The 16,584-nt window shown below is 49.2% G+C and overlaps 1 protein-coding gene across 1 annotated transcript in view; it reads right to left on the reverse strand.

The window, feature by feature from the left end:
• The window catches only part of ITGAD (integrin subunit alpha D), a 36,573-nt gene extending 26,864 nt beyond the window's left edge, over positions 1 to 9,709 (reverse strand). Inside the window, exons 1-2 of the mRNA XM_021086386.2 lie at positions 9,269 to 9,709; positions 1,176 to 1,281 (exon numbers count right to left, since the gene is read on the reverse strand). Coding sequence (XP_020942045.2) covers positions 1,176 to 1,281; positions 9,269 to 9,314 — 152 coding nt within the window. The 5' untranslated portion in view covers positions 9,315 to 9,709. The remainder of the gene's footprint in view (positions 1 to 1,175; positions 1,282 to 9,268) is intronic.
• Between the last annotated feature and the right edge of the window lie 6,875 nt (positions 9,710 to 16,584).

Raw genomic sequence — 16,584 nt, forward strand, 5'->3', positions numbered from 1 at the left:
TGGCTTGGATCTGACGTGGCTGTGGCTGTGGTGTAGGCTGGCAGCTACAGCTCCGATTAGACCCCTAGCCTGGGAACCTCCACATGCCGTGGGTGCGGTCTAAGAAAACACAGAAAGACAAAAAATAAATAAATAAATAAAAATAAAAAAGCAGCTTTATCAGAATCCACATCTCTACAGTTGAAGAGATGCAACCGTGCATTTGCAAAACTTGAAAGAATTTTTTTTTCTTTTTGTCTTCTTAGGGCCACACCCACGGCATATGGAGGTTCCCAGGCTAGGGGTCCAATTGGAGCTACAGCTGCCAGCCTATGCCATAGCCACAGCAACATGGGATCCGAGCCGCGTCTGTGACCTACACCACAGCTCAGGGCAATGCCAGATCCTTAACCCACTGAGCGAGGCCAGGGATCGAACACGCAACCTCACAGTTCCTAGTCAGATTTGTTAACCACTGAGCCACGACGGGAATGCCTGTGTGCTACATTTCAAAGTAGAGCAAAATAAAATGCCGGCGCCTGGCACTTGCTTCCTTGTTCCCAAGCCTGCCAGTGGGATGAGGAAGGAGCAGGAATGTGCATTTAGAATTCAGGGACCTCTGTATGCTCCTTTCTGGCCAAATGAACCATCTTGTGCTCTCAGGCTCATTGCCAGTGCCACCGCCTCTGTGAAGTCTTCCTGGAATTCCCTCCTGGGTTTGAACTCTCCCTTCCTGGGCCTCCCAGACTTTGGTTATGTCTGCATCACATTGTGACTTCAATTTCTTGAGTCCCTGTCTCAGGGACCCAAGCATGTGCACTTCTGGAGGCAGGGCCAGGGACATAATTTGCCGGTCCTGATGCAAAATAAAAATGCAGGGCCTCTTGTTCTGGGGGAAAAGATGGGTTTCCCCCCCTTTTCTTCTGCAGTGCCTCCCTGTCTACCTGCCCTGGTGTTTCCCCTTTGCTATTTAGTGTCATATTCCTTCACGCGCGGGGATGGTCACAGGACCAGCACAGACCCTTAGAGGACTAGGTAAGCCAGGCGCAGCTGACCCTGACCTTGCCCAGCTTGTACCTGGGGCCAATAGTCAGTGGGCAAGCTTCTCACCCATGCTGCCCTTCCTCCACAAACAGCCACCTGCCTGCAGGCTGAGGGGGCCAAGGTGGGGGAAGTTGCAGGCGGGGGGGGCCTACCTAGATCTGCCAAACTGGGCCACGCTCTGCCCAAAACTGGCTCCATCCCCTTGAAAGACCATGGGCTCCTCCACATCCAAGTTGAATCCATGATAAGAAGCCAGGACTGGGGAATAGAAGGAGGAGGATGTGAGAGAGACAGTCAGAAAGACCCCTTCCCCTCTGGACCCCTGACTTCTTGGGGTCCTGCTGGCCACTGGTTCCCCATCTGCCCAGGCGAATGGAATTTCTTCCTTCTTGGCTGCCTGATTGCCATCGCTGGGTTCCCGTCTCTCGCTCTCCTGCAGAAATAGTCAAATAACAATGCAAAGGGCAACCATCCAGAGAAATGCCCCCTTAATGACACTTCAAATACTCTCACAGTCTGAAATTAGGCCAGCCACCTCGGATGGGTTAGATCAGCAACATCCCTTAAAGCTAAAGTGACTGTACAACCTGTTGTCTGATAAATGACACCAGGGACACTGGCACTGTCCCAGGCAAACCAGGGCATACATTCATACCACTTAAAAACTGTCCTTGGAGTTCCCGTCATGGCTCAGTGGTTAACGAATCCAACTAGGAACCATGAGGTTGTGGGTTCGATCCCTGCCCTTGCTCAGTGGGTTAAGGATCTGGCGTTGCTGTGAGCTGTGGTGTAGGTCACAGACGGGGCTCGGATCCTGCATTGCTGTGGCTCTGGCGTAGGTGAGTGACTACAGTTCTGATTTGACCCCTAGCCTGGGAACCTCCATATGCTGCAGATGTGGCCTAAAAGGACAAAAGACAAAAGACAAAAGACAAAAAAAAAAAAAAAAGACACATGCGGAGTTCCCATCGTGGCGCAGTGGTTAAAAAATCCGACTAGGAACCATGAGGTTGTGGGTTCGGTCCCTGCCCTTGCTCAGTGGCTTAACGATCCGGCGTTGCCGTGTGCTGTGGTGTAGGTTGCAGACGTGGCTCAGATCCCGAGTTGCTGTGGCTCTGGCGTAGGCCGGGGGCTGCGGCTCCAATTTGACCCCTAGCCTGGGAACCTCCAAATGCCGAGGGAGCAGCCCAAGAAATGGCAAAACAAAACAAAACCAAAAAACTGTCCTACTCTGTCTTCTCATCATGCAGCGAACCTAAGGTCCAGACGGGGGAACACACTTAGAATTCTGCAATTCATTATTTGCCTATTACCAACACAAAAACTACTCGAACTGATCAACGAATTCAGAAAGTAGCAGGATACAAGGTTAACATTCAGAAATCGGTTGCACTTCTGTATACTAACAATGAAATATTAGAAAAGGAATATGAGGAGTTCCCGTCGTGGCGCAGTGGTTAACGAATCCAACTAGGAACCATGAGGTTGCGGGTTCGATCCCTGCCCTTGCTCAGTGGGTGAAGGATCCGGCGTTGCCGTGAGCTGTGGTGTAGTTCGAAGATGTGGCTCGGCTCCTGCATTGCTGTGGCTCTGGCGTAGGCCAGCAGCTACAGCTCCGATTCGACCCCTAGCCTGGGAACCTCCATATGCCATGGGAGTGGCCCAAGAAATGGCAAAAAAAAAAAAAAAGAAAGAAAGAAAAGGAATATGAAAATACAATAGCTTTTAAAATCATACCCCCAAAAATTAAATACCTGGGAATAAACCTGACCAAGGAGGTGAAAGACTTATATGCTAAGCACATTAAAACATTAATCAAGGAAATTAAAGAGGATTCAAAGACATGGAAAGATATGCCATGTTCCTGGGTTGGAAAAATTAATATTATAAAAATGGCCATACTACCCAAAGCAATCTACAGATTCAGTGCAATCCTTATCAAATTACCCATGACATTTTTCACAGAACTAGAACAAACAATCCAACATTTTATATGGAACCATAAAAGACCCCAAACTGCCAAAGCAATCCTGAGGAACAAAAACCAAGCAGGAGGCATCTCTCTCCCAGACTTCAGGCAATATTACAAATATGCTGTAATCAAAACAAGGTGGTACTGGTACCAAAACAGACATACAGACCTATGGAACAGAACAGAGAACTGAAAAATAAACCCAGACACCCATGGTCAATCAAGCTTTGACAAAGCAAGAAATATAAAAATGGGAAAAAGTCAGTCTTTTCAGGAGGTGGTGCTGAGAAAACTGGACAGCTGTATGTAAATCAATGAAACTGGAACACACCCTCACACCATGCACAAAAATAAACTCAAAATGGCTTAAAGACTTAAATGTAAGACAAGACACCATCAAACTCCCAGAAGAGAACATAGGCAAAACATTCTCTGACGTCAACCTTACAGATGTTTTCTTAGGTCGGTCTCCCAAGGGAACAGAAATAAAAGCAAAAATAAACAAATGGGACCTAATCAAACTGACAAGTTTCGCACAGCAAAGGAAACCATTAAAAAAAAAAAAAGAAGTTCCTGTCGTGGCTCAGTGGTTAACGAATCCAACTAGGAACCATGAGGTTGCAGATTCGATCCCTGGCCTTGCTCAGTGGGTTAAGGATCCAGTGTTGCCGTGAGCTGTGGTGCAGGTCACAGATCCGGCTCAGATCCCAAATTGCTGTGGCTCTGGCATACGCCAGCAGCTACAGCTCTGATTAGACACCTAGCCTGGGAACCTCCATATGCTGTGGGAGCAGCCCTAGAAAAGGCAAAAAACAACAAAACAAACAAACAAACAAAAGACAATTTACAGAATGGGAGAAAACAGTTTCAAACAATGCAATAGACAAGGGCTTAAGCTCTAAAATATACAAACAACTTAAAAAACTCAATAGCAAAAAAGCCAACAACCCAATGGAAAAATGGGCAAAAGACCTAAACAGACATTTCTTCAAAGAAGATATACAGATGGCCAACAAGCACATGAAAAAATGGTCAACATCCCTGATTATTAGAGAAATGCAAATCAAAACTACTATGAGGTACCATCTCACACCTGTCAGAATGGCCATCATTATTAAGTCCACAAGTAACAAATGCTGGAGAGGGCGTGGAGAAAAAGGAACCCTCCTACAATATTGGTGGGAAGGTAAATTGGTACAACCACTATGGAAAACAGTATGGCGGTACCTCAGAAAATTAAATATAGAACTACCATATGACTCAGCAATCCCACTCTTGGGCATATATCTGGACGAAACTTTCCTTAAAAAAGACACATGCAGAAACGAATCTAGGAACTATGAGGTTGTGGATTCGATCCCTGGCCTTGCTCAATGGGTAAAGGATCTGGTGTCGCCCTGAGCTGTAGGTGTAGGTCGCAGATTTGGCTCGGATCCTCTGTTGCTCGGGCATAGGCCAGCAGCTGTAGCTCTGATTGCACCCCTAGCCTGGGAACCTCCATATGCTGCAGATGTGGCCTAAAAGGACAAAAGACAAAAGACAAAAGACAAAAAAAAAAAAAAAAAAAAAGACACATGCGGAGTTCCCATCGTGGCGCAGTGGTTAAAAAATCCGACTAGGAACCATGAGGTTGTGGGTTCGGTCCCTGCCCTTGCTCAGTGGCTTAACGATCCGGCGTTGCCGTGTGCTGTGGTGTAGGTTGCAGACGTGGCTCAGATCCCGAGTTGCTGTGGCTCTGGCGTAGGCCGGGGGCTGCGGCTCCAATTTGACCCCTAGCCTGGGAACCTCCAAATGCCGAGGGAGCAGCCCAAGAAATGGCAAAACAAAACAAAACCAAAAAACTGTCCTACTCTGTCTTCTCATCATGCAGCGAACCTAAGGTCCAGACGGGGGAACACACTTAGAATTCTGCAATTCATTATTTGCCTATTACCAACACAAAAACTACTCGAACTGATCAACGAATTCAGAAAGTAGCAGGATACAAGGTTAACATTCAGAAATCGGTTGCACTTCTGTATACTAACAATGAAATATTAGAAAAGGAATATGAGGAGTTCCCGTCGTGGCGCAGTGGTTAACGAATCCAACTAGGAACCATGAGGTTGCGGGTTCGATCCCTGCCCTTGCTCAGTGGGTGAAGGATCCGGCGTTGCCGTGAGCTGTGGTGTAGTTCGAAGATGTGGCTCGGCTCCTGCATTGCTGTGGCTCTGGCGTAGGCCAGCAGCTACAGCTCCGATTCGACCCCTAGCCTGGGAACCTCCATATGCCATGGGAGTGGCCCAAGAAATGGCAAAAAAAAAAAAAAAGAAAGAAAGAAAAGGAATATGAAAATACAATAGCTTTTAAAATCATACCCCCAAAAATTAAATACCTGGGAATAAACCTGACCAAGGAGGTGAAAGACTTATATGCTAAGCACATTAAAACATTAATCAAGGAAATTAAAGAGGATTCAAAGACATGGAAAGATATGCCATGTTCCTGGGTTGGAAAAATTAATATTATAAAAATGGCCATACTACCCAAAGCAATCTACAGATTCAGTGCAATCCTTATCAAATTACCCATGACATTTTTCACAGAACTAGAACAAACAATCCAACATTTTATATGGAACCATAAAAGACCCCAAACTGCCAAAGCAATCCTGAGGAACAAAAACCAAGCAGGAGGCATCTCTCTCCCAGACTTCAGGCAATATTACAAATATGCTGTAATCAAAACAAGGTGGTACTGGTACCAAAACAGACATACAGACCTATGGAACAGAACAGAGAACTGAAAAATAAACCCAGACACCCATGGTCAATCAAGCTTTGACAAAGCAAGAAATATAAAAATGGGAAAAAGTCAGTCTTTTCAGGAGGTGGTGCTGAGAAAACTGGACAGCTGTATGTAAATCAATGAAACTGGAACACACCCTCACACCATGCACAAAAATAAACTCAAAATGGCTTAAAGACTTAAATGTAAGACAAGACACCATCAAACTCCCAGAAGAGAACATAGGCAAAACATTCTCTGACGTCAACCTTACAGATGTTTTCTTAGGTCGGTCTCCCAAGGGAACAGAAATAAAAGCAAAAATAAACAAATGGGACCTAATCAAACTGACAAGTTTCGCACAGCAAAGGAAACCATTAAAAAAAAAAAAAGAAGTTCCTGTCGTGGCTCAGTGGTTAACGAATCCAACTAGGAACCATGAGGTTGCAGATTCGATCCCTGGCCTTGCTCAGTGGGTTAAGGATCCAGTGTTGCCGTGAGCTGTGGTGCAGGTCACAGATCCGGCTCAGATCCCAAATTGCTGTGGCTCTGGCATACGCCAGCAGCTACAGCTCTGATTAGACACCTAGCCTGGGAACCTCCATATGCTGTGGGAGCAGCCCTAGAAAAGGCAAAAAACAACAAAACAAACAAACAAACAAAAGACAATTTACAGAATGGGAGAAAACAGTTTCAAACAATGCAATAGACAAGGGCTTAAGCTCTAAAATATACAAACAACTTAAAAAACTCAATAGCAAAAAAGCCAACAACCCAATGGAAAAATGGGCAAAAGACCTAAACAGACATTTCTTCAAAGAAGATATACAGATGGCCAACAAGCACATGAAAAAATGGTCAACATCCCTGATTATTAGAGAAATGCAAATCAAAACTACTATGAGGTACCATCTCACACCTGTCAGAATGGCCATCATTATTAAGTCCACAAGTAACAAATGCTGGAGAGGGCGTGGAGAAAAAGGAACCCTCCTACAATATTGGTGGGAAGGTAAATTGGTACAACCACTATGGAAAACAGTATGGCGGTACCTCAGAAAATTAAATATAGAACTACCATATGACTCAGCAATCCCACTCTTGGGCATATATCTGGACGAAACTTTCCTTAAAAAAGACACATGCAGAAACGAATCTAGGAACTATGAGGTTGTGGATTCGATCCCTGGCCTTGCTCAATGGGTAAAGGATCTGGTGTCGCCCTGAGCTGTAGGTGTAGGTCGCAGATTTGGCTCGGATCCTCTGTTGCTCGGGCATAGGCCAGCAGCTGTAGCTCTGATTGCACCCCTAGCCTGGGAACCTCCATATGCTGCAGATGTGGCCTAAAAGGACAAAAGACAAAAGACAAAAGACAAAAAAAAAAAAAAAAAAAGACACATGCGGAGTTCCCATCGTGGCGCAGTGGTTAAAAAATCCGACTAGGAACCATGAGGTTGTGGGTTCGGTCCCTGCCCTTGCTCAGTGGCTTAACGATCCGGCGTTGCCGTGTGCTGTGGTGTAGGTTGCAGACGTGGCTCAGATCCCGAGTTGCTGTGGCTCTGGCGTAGGCCGGGGGCTGCGGCTCCAATTTGACCCCTAGCCTGGGAACCTCCATATGCCGTGGGAGTGGCCCAAAGAAATAGCAAAAAGACAAAAAAAAAGACACATGCACCCGCATGTTCTTTGCAGCACTATTCACAATAGCCAAGACATGGAAACAACTCAAATATCCATCGACAGATGATTGGATTAGGAAAATGTAGTACATATACACAATGGAATATTACTCAGCCATAAAAAAGAATGACACAATGCCATTTGCAGCAACATGGATGGAACTAGAGACCCTCATACAAAGTGAACTAAGTCAGCAAGAGAAAAACAAATACCATATGATATCACTTATATCCATAATCTAATATAGGAACAAATGAACCTTTCCACAGAAAAGAAACTCATAGACTTGGAGAACAGACTTGTGGTTCCCAAGGGGGAGGGACAGGGGGAGAGATGGACTGGGAATCTGGGGTTAATAGATGCAAACTATTGCCTTTGGAATGGATAAGCAATGAGATCCTGCTGTATAGCACTGAGAACGGTATCTAGTCACTTGTGATGGAGCACGATAATGTGAGAAAAAATAATGTATATATGTATGTGTGACTGGGTCACTTTGCTGTACAGTAGAAAACTGACAGAACACTGTAAACCAATGATAATGGAAAAACTAAAAATCCTTTAAAAAATTATGTCATCACAAATAAATATTTTTGATGACAGACTGTGTTGCCCATGTCCCCCTCCCGCGGTGCCAGGCTCTAGGAGGACCAAGACTACTGCATCTGTCTTGTCTTGGTGCCTGGGACAGTGCCAGGCCCTTAGCCGATGGCCCAGAAATGTTGTCTGACCCAGAAACTCGGAGCAAGTCACCGGCACAGTCAGAATTTCCAACTCACTCTCTCCATCCTTGCCTTTCATCCGTTCCCTGTTCCAGGGGCTAAGCTAGACAGCCTCAGGGGAAGACCCCCTACCTTTCAAGGGCTTTTTCCAAGCCCCCACTTCCCACCCAAAAAATCACCCTTTCCTTCCATAGTCCTCCTAGAACGCCCAGCTGTCTCTGGATGGAGGAGTTGACTCCAAACTCAAGAGGGGGGAAGCTTTAAGGAGGTCAGGCATCAAGACTCCTGAATCCTGGGATTCGGGGAAGAGGCCAGATATGCTGGGACTCGCCTATGGCCACATGCAGGGGAGACTCATGTCCCCTGTCTTCCTCACAAAGGGTGATTCTGTTTCTGAGTCTGAAAGCAGCCCCTGTGATCTGACAAGGAGCAGGATATGATGGGACTCAGATTCAAGTGCCTTAGGCGCCAGGTGGGGGGCATTAAGGGGTGAAGTGGGCGGGTAGCACCAGGGGGTAAAGTGGGGTCAGCTGCTCCGGGGCTCTGGTCCGCAGAATAGCCAGACCTTCCCATTTCTCCAGGGAAGCCCAAAATCTGGATTTTTAACCAATGCAACACATTTCTAAATGACACTCAAATGTGGTCCTGACACAGCTGTCGACCTCTGGGTCAGTCCCTCGGCTGCAGTGGGAGAGCCTCCCTGAAGTCAAGGACACGGGGGACATGCAGGACCCAGAGGGCCCATCCAACGCTCCCCCCTCCCCAGAGGCTTCAGAGGCCGTGGTCTTCCCCTCCCTAGGCTGGTGGGGCAGATGCACCTCACGGCAGAGCACCCACGCCCGGGCCCCCACGGGAGAGAGGCCGCGGGGCATGTGGACAGTAGCTCACCCTCCAGCCAAGCATAACCCACGGGCCCCCTGCCCTCGGCCTCGTTCAGCCAGAGCCCAGGTGGCCGGCCGTGCGTCCTTGCACCCCAGCACCAACATGAGGCCTCTCCCCTGCCTCGAGTTTCCCTTGAGAGCTGCAGGAGCCCCCCCATAGCAGACAGAGACCCCCACCACCACCACCACGCACAAGGCTTCTCCCTGCCCTGAGGGCCCCTACTCACCACTCAGGAGCAGCACAACGTGAAAGGCCATCAGTGAGCAGCGCATCAGAGGAGCAGAGGAGGGGTGGGGAGCAGAGCACGGAAGGACGCTTCGTGTCTTTGGGGGGATTAAAATAATGACTCAGGCATTGACGTGGCAGGAGGAAGGCCCACGGAGGAAGTACTCAGTTAATTATAGAAAGGCAGGGCCAGAGACCCAATGCATGTAGGTGAAAAGCCCCATGCTTTTTCACCACCGCCAGCTCTAGGGCTTCTGGCTTCCTTCTCTACGGCCTGGCTTCCCCAGAAGAACTTCCCCAGCCTTTGAGACCCAGCTGGTGCCCAGGGTCCTGACAGCTCTCTGGGGCCTCAGGAACCAGGCTGCCTCTGAGTGGAAGGGGCAGAAGAGAGAGCAGAGAGGCCCCAGGACACGGGTGTGAAGCTGAAAAGGAGCGGACCACTGCCTCTGGGGGCTCGTGGAGGCGGGGGTGGTGGGTGAGAACACGCTGGGTTAAACGATCTCACGTGGCCGCAGAGTGGGTCTCAGCTGTGGCTCAGATTCAATCCCCGGCCCGGGAGCTTCTACCTGCTGCAGGTGTGACCATCAAGCAACCACCCCCCCACCACCCAAATATGAAATAGGAATCTCAGAAATAAACAATTCCTACATTTTTGATCGTTCTCCTTTCTGAGCAAGAGGACGACACTTCCACCATCTACTCCAACCCGTGCAGGACGTGAATTGTTGTTTTGTCCCGCAAATCTCGCCTGTTGGTCACTTAATAGGGAGCTGGGTTCTCAGACTGACTGCTGAGGTGTCCCAGTGCTTGTGTCCGGTGACCTTAATTTTACTCGATCATGGCCCCACATCGCCAGAGCAATTTGCAAATCACAAATCGCAAATTTGCAAGAGCAAATTGCAAGAGCAGCACTGGCAATTCGAATGTGCCAAAAAGAAGCTGTAAAGTGCTTCCTTTCGGGGAAAAGGTGCAAGTTCCCAACTCAGTGAGGAAGGAGAAAAAGAAAAACCCTATGCTGAGGTTGCTAAGCTCGATGCATCTTCTATTCGTGAAATTGTGAAGAAGGAAAAAGAAACATGCGTTCGTTTTGCCGTCTCACCTAAAACCGCAAAAATTACGGCCACGATGTGTGATAAATGCGTCGTTAAGACGGAAAAGGCATTAAATTCGTGCAATAAGACATTTTGAGAGAGAGACCACATTCACCTAATTTTATTATGGTAAACTGTTCGAATGGCTCTATTTTATTACTGGTTACTGTTGTTAACCTCTTACTGGGCCTGGTTTATAAATTAAGTTTTACCATAGATGCGTATATATAGGAAAGACATGTATATATAGGATTCAGAACTATCTGAGGTTTTAGGGGTCAACTGGGGGTCTTGGAATGTAGCCCTCTCAGATAAGGGGGAGGGGGGACTGCTGTAGAGACCATATAAAAGAGTTATCTCGGAGTTCCCGTTGTGGAGCAGCGGAAACGAATCCCACTAGGAACCATGAGGTTGCAGGTTTGATCCCTGGCCTTGCTCAGTGGGTTAAGGATCCGGTGTTGCCGGGAGCTGTGGTGTAGGTCAAAGATGTGGCTCGGATCTGGTGTTGCTGTGGCTGTGGTGTAGGCCGGCAGCAACAGCTCCAATTGGACCCCTAGCCTGGGAACCTCCGTATGCCGTGGGTGTGGCCCTAAAAAGACAAAAAAAAAAAAAAAAAAAAAAAGAATATTGGGCCTTGAATGTGTGGGTGTTGGGGGGTATTTTCCTTTCAGTTTATGTGAAAGTCACAAAGTCACACTTTACTTGATCTTTTTTTTTTATATATATATATAACTTTTCTCTTAGGGGTATAAGATGCCTATGTCATTACAGGTGTGTCCCTTGAGAGGGAACAAGGACCCTGCCCCAAGGCTGGACTCTTCTTCCGTTGTCTTTGCATCCCCTTTCTTCCCTGATCAGCAACTGTCTGAGCCTGTCCCTGGGAGGGCACAGAAGGCTACGGAGGCTGAATAGGGCCCATGTCCTAAAAATAAAAAATGAGGGACACAGAAAGGCTTTTGTGCCCGGGAGCCCCACAGGGCCCTGCTTGGTGACAATCTCTTCATTTCCTCCCTCTTCACTGAACCTCGACTTTTGGAGACAATCTCAAATGATATTGCGTTTCATACATAATCTTCATTTTTGGACTTCTCTTCACAAACAAGCAAAATAACTTTTGGCTGTTTCAGCAACTATGAAGATGTCCAATTTTTGTCTCACTTGCGTTATCACTTGTATCAGCAGAAATTTTTGTTTTCCACTCATTTTTCAAGCATAAAATACCCCGAGGTCCCATTGTAGCACAGGGGAAATGAGTCCAACTAGGAACCCTGAGGTTGCAGGTTGGATCGCTGGCCTCACTCAATGGATTAAGGATCAGGCATTGCCATGAGCTGTGTTGTAGGTCGCAGATGTGGCTTGGATCCCGTGTTGCTGTGGCCGTGGTGTAGGCCAGCAGCTGTAGCTCTGTTTGGACCCCTAGCCTGGGGACCTCCATGTGCGGTGGGTACACCCCTAAAAAGCAAAAAAAAAAAAAAAAAGACTAAAGGATGCATTGCAAAAGATACTCAAATATTTGTGAAAACCACAAGTTGCCATGATACGCTCTTTCTTCCAAGCTAAGATGGTGAGAGATAAATTTATCTTTTGTTATGTCAACATGGTGACTTTTGGAAAGCTCCTCAATATGGGGCTTGGTGGCCAGTAAAGCCAACCCACCTGATTAGGGGGTTGGAACTTTCAGCCCCACGCCTCCAGCCCTTGGGAGAGCAGAAGGGCTGGAGATGGAGGTCAACCATCAATGGCCAATGATATAATCAGTTATGTCCAAGTAATGAAACCTCCATAAAACCCCACATGGATGGGGTTCAGAGAGCAGAGCAGCACTCTCTGGAAGGTCATGCCCTTTCCCCCACCTTGCATCTCTTCCATCTACTAGTAAAATGTTTCTCTGAGTTCTGTGAGCTGTTCTAGCAAATTAATGGAACCAAAGAAGGGGGATGTTGAAACCTGCCATCTATAGACGGTCAGAAGCACAGATGATAACCTGAGCTTGCAATTGCTATCTGACGTGGGGGTAGGAGGCAGACTTGTAGGACTGAACACTCTACTGGTGGAATCTGATGCTATCTTGGGGTAGACAGTGTCAGAAATGAGTTGAATCGTAGTACACCCAGGTGGTGTCAGAAAATTGCTTGGTGCTAGGGAAAAGCCCAAACACAATCCAGTACTCGGAACTGGGATGCTCAGAACCATTAACTGGTGTCAAAGTTGGGTTTGCTAAGGAGTTCGTTCCCGTTGCGACTTAGCAGGTTATGAACCAGATTAGTATCCTCAGCTCTGGCCCAGCCTCAGGCCTCGGAACTTCCATGTGCCCTGGGTGCAGCCACTAAAAAAAAAAAATTAGGAAAAGGGAGTCTTGAAAAGGAATTTTATGTGTGGTCAGGAAGGATGAAGATTGGAACAAATGAAATAAATGAGGCCCAGGTCACCCTGGCTTCTGCCCACGCCTGCCCGCCTGCCCCCGCCCCGTCTCACGCCCCCTCTCCCGGTCACCTCCCCCTGGTCCTTCCTCTTCCTCAGGTCACCTTCGTGGTCACCTTTGATGTCAACCCCAAGGCCCAGCTGGGAGACCGGCTGCTCCTCACGGCCAATGTGAGCAGGTGAGCAGGGCCAGGCCTGGGCCCGCGCCCCCTCCCGCCCAGCCTCCTCCTCCGGGGCCCCTGCCCACCGGCATCCTCCTCTTTTGCCAGTGAGAACAACACCCCCAGGACCAGCAAGACCACCTTCCGGCTGGAGCTCCTGGTGAAGTATGCGGTCTACCCCGTGATTAGCAGGTGCCACACCACTGCCCCCGGAGGGTCTCCTCCGTCACTCCGCTGGGGCTCGGGGAATTCTCACCCTCCGCAGCAGCTGAGCATGCGCCGTGTTTAAGGTTTATGCCACCCTTTCAACTGGCAGGTGATACAGCCAGCAGCACGTGCCCATCGCACCTAGAGGGTGGTGGTGGTGGTGGTGGTGGTGGTGTCCTGACAGCCTACACTTAAGAGAGGCTACAGCTCTCAGAAGCCTTCCTTAAAAGCCCCCGAGGCTGTCCAGGACTCCCTAAGACCTACAAGCTGTGGCCCCTGAATTGTGGTTCTGACAGCCTCGGTGGGGGCCAGGGTACCCTGCCTGATGAGAGGCAGAAGCTCAGCAAGGCTGTCCCTGGGGTCCCGCACCCGAGGCTGCGTGAGTTTCCCAAGGAGGCAGGGGGCGCTAGAGCCCCCTGTCGGGGGCGGCCTCAGCCAGACAGTCAAGGGTCCGTGGCCTTGGCCTGAGCCCTTGGCATTTGGGCAGGACAGGTCCTCATCTGCAGGAGCAGGTGTACAGCGTGCGGGGTTTTGGAAGCCCCCTCCTCTTCCCCGTCTCCCTGGGGAAGGACGGGCAAAGGCCCTGCTGGCTGCAGAGGCTGGTACCAGGGAAAAGCTGGGTGGGTGAGAGCAAACACCCCTCAGTGCTGCCCGAGGAGGGGCGGGCGAGCTGTTTGACCTGAAGGAGTGGAGTCAAGGGCCTGAGCGGGTCCCTTCCTTGGCAGACAGCTTCCCAGCCTCTGGCGTGTTCCAGGCACAGCGCTGTGGTCACTCTCCGTGTGGACACATGTGACAGTCCGCCAAGGTTTATTGAGCCTTATCATGTGTAATCCTCAGCAGACAGAAGCCGCTGCCTCTGTGAGATCTAGGCACTCGGTGACGTGACACAGGCCCCTGGGGCTTAGCCTGGGCCCCCTCCCCTGCTGGTTCTGCCCAGGGGCCTCGTTGGATCTCCTCCTCCTGCCCGGGGCTGCACACTTGCATTCACACCTGCCAGCAGGGGCTCTGGGTGGCCCAGGCAGGGGCAGGCTGGGGGCTGGCTCGTGGCTGTGAGCTCTGGGGTTATCCACAAGCAGGACACAGCCGTCGAGGTGTGTGTATGACTCGACAGCCCAGCTGTGCTCGGCAGTGGTGATTCTGTGGGTGGGGACCCTCGGGGGGCCCTGGGACAAGGCTAGGGTGTTGCAGGGAGCCCCCCTGCCCCCGTAGACGAGGGGTGAGAGTGCAGAGTGAGGGTGGGGGTTAAAGTTTGGACGGCGCAGGCAAAGGACAGGTGTGCGAGGAGTGGAGTGGAAGTGAGGGGCCAGGCTGGTGGCCATGGCATCTCAGATGGGCCTGGGCCGCCTCAGGAGGGGTTCTGACACGGACGCCCAGCCAATTTCTCCTCCTGCCTCCCCAACAGGTTGGCTTCTTCAAACGTCCGTACAAGGAAATGATGGAAGGAGCAAATGGACAGACTGTCCCACCAAATGGGACAGGAGACCCCCAAATGGCCCAATAAGAAACTCCCTGTTTGCCTTTGCACCTGCTCTCCCCTGAGAGCCTTCCTGGCCTCTTACTCTCCCCAAGTCAAGCCTGACAGGAAGGAAGCGCTCCCCCCGGAGGGAGGCCACCATCAGGCTGCCTTCTCTCTTGGGAGGATGCTGTGTGTTTGCACGAAGCACCTTGCCTGGGAAGGGCCTTGTGAAGGCTTCAACTGGAAACCCCAGGACAGGGACCCGGTCTTAAAAATAAGATCTCTACGGACATGAGTCCTGGACAATGATTCCTATGGGGTCCCCTAAGCTTGGTGCACCCTGGCCAGCCCTGAGGACCGGCGCCAGGACAAGACAAACAGAATGGGGGCTGTGAACACCTCTGATTGGGGGTAACCGGGCCTCTTAATCTGCCCCCTCCATGTCAGGGCTGTCGAGGATGGGAAGCTGATGGGGATGGTGGGTGGGGGCGGGAGGCAAACTACTGTTCCTGCTGGAAAAGTCCTTGGGGCTGTGGTGTCGGCCAGCAGCTACAGCTCCGATTCACCCCTAACCTGAGAACCTCCATATGCTGCAGGTGTGGCCCTTAAAAAAGAAAAAAAGAAAAAACCAAAAAACAGAAGGGGAGGCAGTTGACCGTGGGATCTGAGGGGAAAACTAGACATTGATCCTTCAGCTCCATCCAAATAGCTCCCTGGCCCCCAGAGGGTCACAAGTCCTTTCAAACTTGGAAGCTTTGGAATCTCCAGAAGGACCACCCCTGGTGAAACTGCCTCAAGCAGGGCTCCAGGTTAGATTTTATGAGAATCAGAGTTTTGTTTTTCAAACTATGAACCCCTGGTGGGCTCCAGGCGGCTCCTAATTGCTCCGTTGGGGGAACAAAAGCAAGTGACAGTTTTAATCCCATGGGTCTCACACATTTGAACCCCGTGACTTTCACAGAAATCCTGCCATATCCTCCCTGATTGTGTCCCAAAAGCTGGTCCACAGGCTCCAAGCACTGCAGTGGGCCCTTGCCTAACACACAAGCACCGGTGCTATTTTCACATAATTTTCCTTTGTGTATTATAGCTTACCTTCGTTATATTTGCATTTTTCAGAATTGCTCTTCACGTGCTCTATCCCCAGACCACAAGAATGGGTATGACTCAAAATTTATTCACTGAGGCATAAAAGTTGTGAAAAAATATATATATGGTTGTTGCAACTTAGAGCAACGGCAGCCACCCAAAGGGGTCCTGAATGAGTTCCCCTGCACATGTTATAGACGTGTGTGAGCGCTGGGATGAGTGATGGGAAACCAAGAAATTGAAATGTATCTGGGACATATTATACTGTCTGAAAATTGGATTTTATTGGGGCAGATATCTATGCGTTCTCAGGCTGTTGTCCATTATGAAACTTTGTCAAACTGGGCCATGAAACTATCAAGACACTTGCGTCATTTTCAAACAAAGCCTCATGGCCTTTCACATAAACAACAGAGATTTCTTAGAACAAGGGCAACGTACCCCTTTCCCGTCTACAATCAGTTAATTTTATCACTGAATACAGAGAAGACAGAGAAACCACTATGGCATAAATCAGTGTTGCTTTTATAGGAGTTCCCGTTGTGGCTCAGTGGAAACGAATCTGGCTAGTATCCATGAGAACGCAGGTTCCATCTCTGGCCTCAGTGGGCTAAGGATCCAGCATTGCCGTGAGCTGTGGTGTAGGTCGCAGATATGGCTCAGATCTGATGTTGCTGTGGCTGTGGTGTAGGCTGGCAGCTGTAGCTCCAATTCGAGTTTCCATATGCCGTGGGTGCTGCCCTAAAGAGACCAAAAAAAAAAAAGGGGGGGGGTTGCTTATATACCTAAAGGAGACACACAAATGGCCAAAAAAAAAAAAAAAAAAAAATGATCAACACCACTAATTATTAGAGAAATGCAAATCAAAACTGCTATGAGGAGTTCCCGGCGT

Source organism: Sus scrofa, chromosome 3, assembly GCF_054392235.1.
Source record: "Sus scrofa isolate SSC_HxYL_T2T_F1_AM1 chromosome 3, Sscrofa_HxYL_maternal_Yorkshire_Landrace_v2.0, whole genome shotgun sequence".
Classification (NCBI taxonomy): domain Eukaryota; kingdom Metazoa; phylum Chordata; class Mammalia; order Artiodactyla; family Suidae; genus Sus; species Sus scrofa.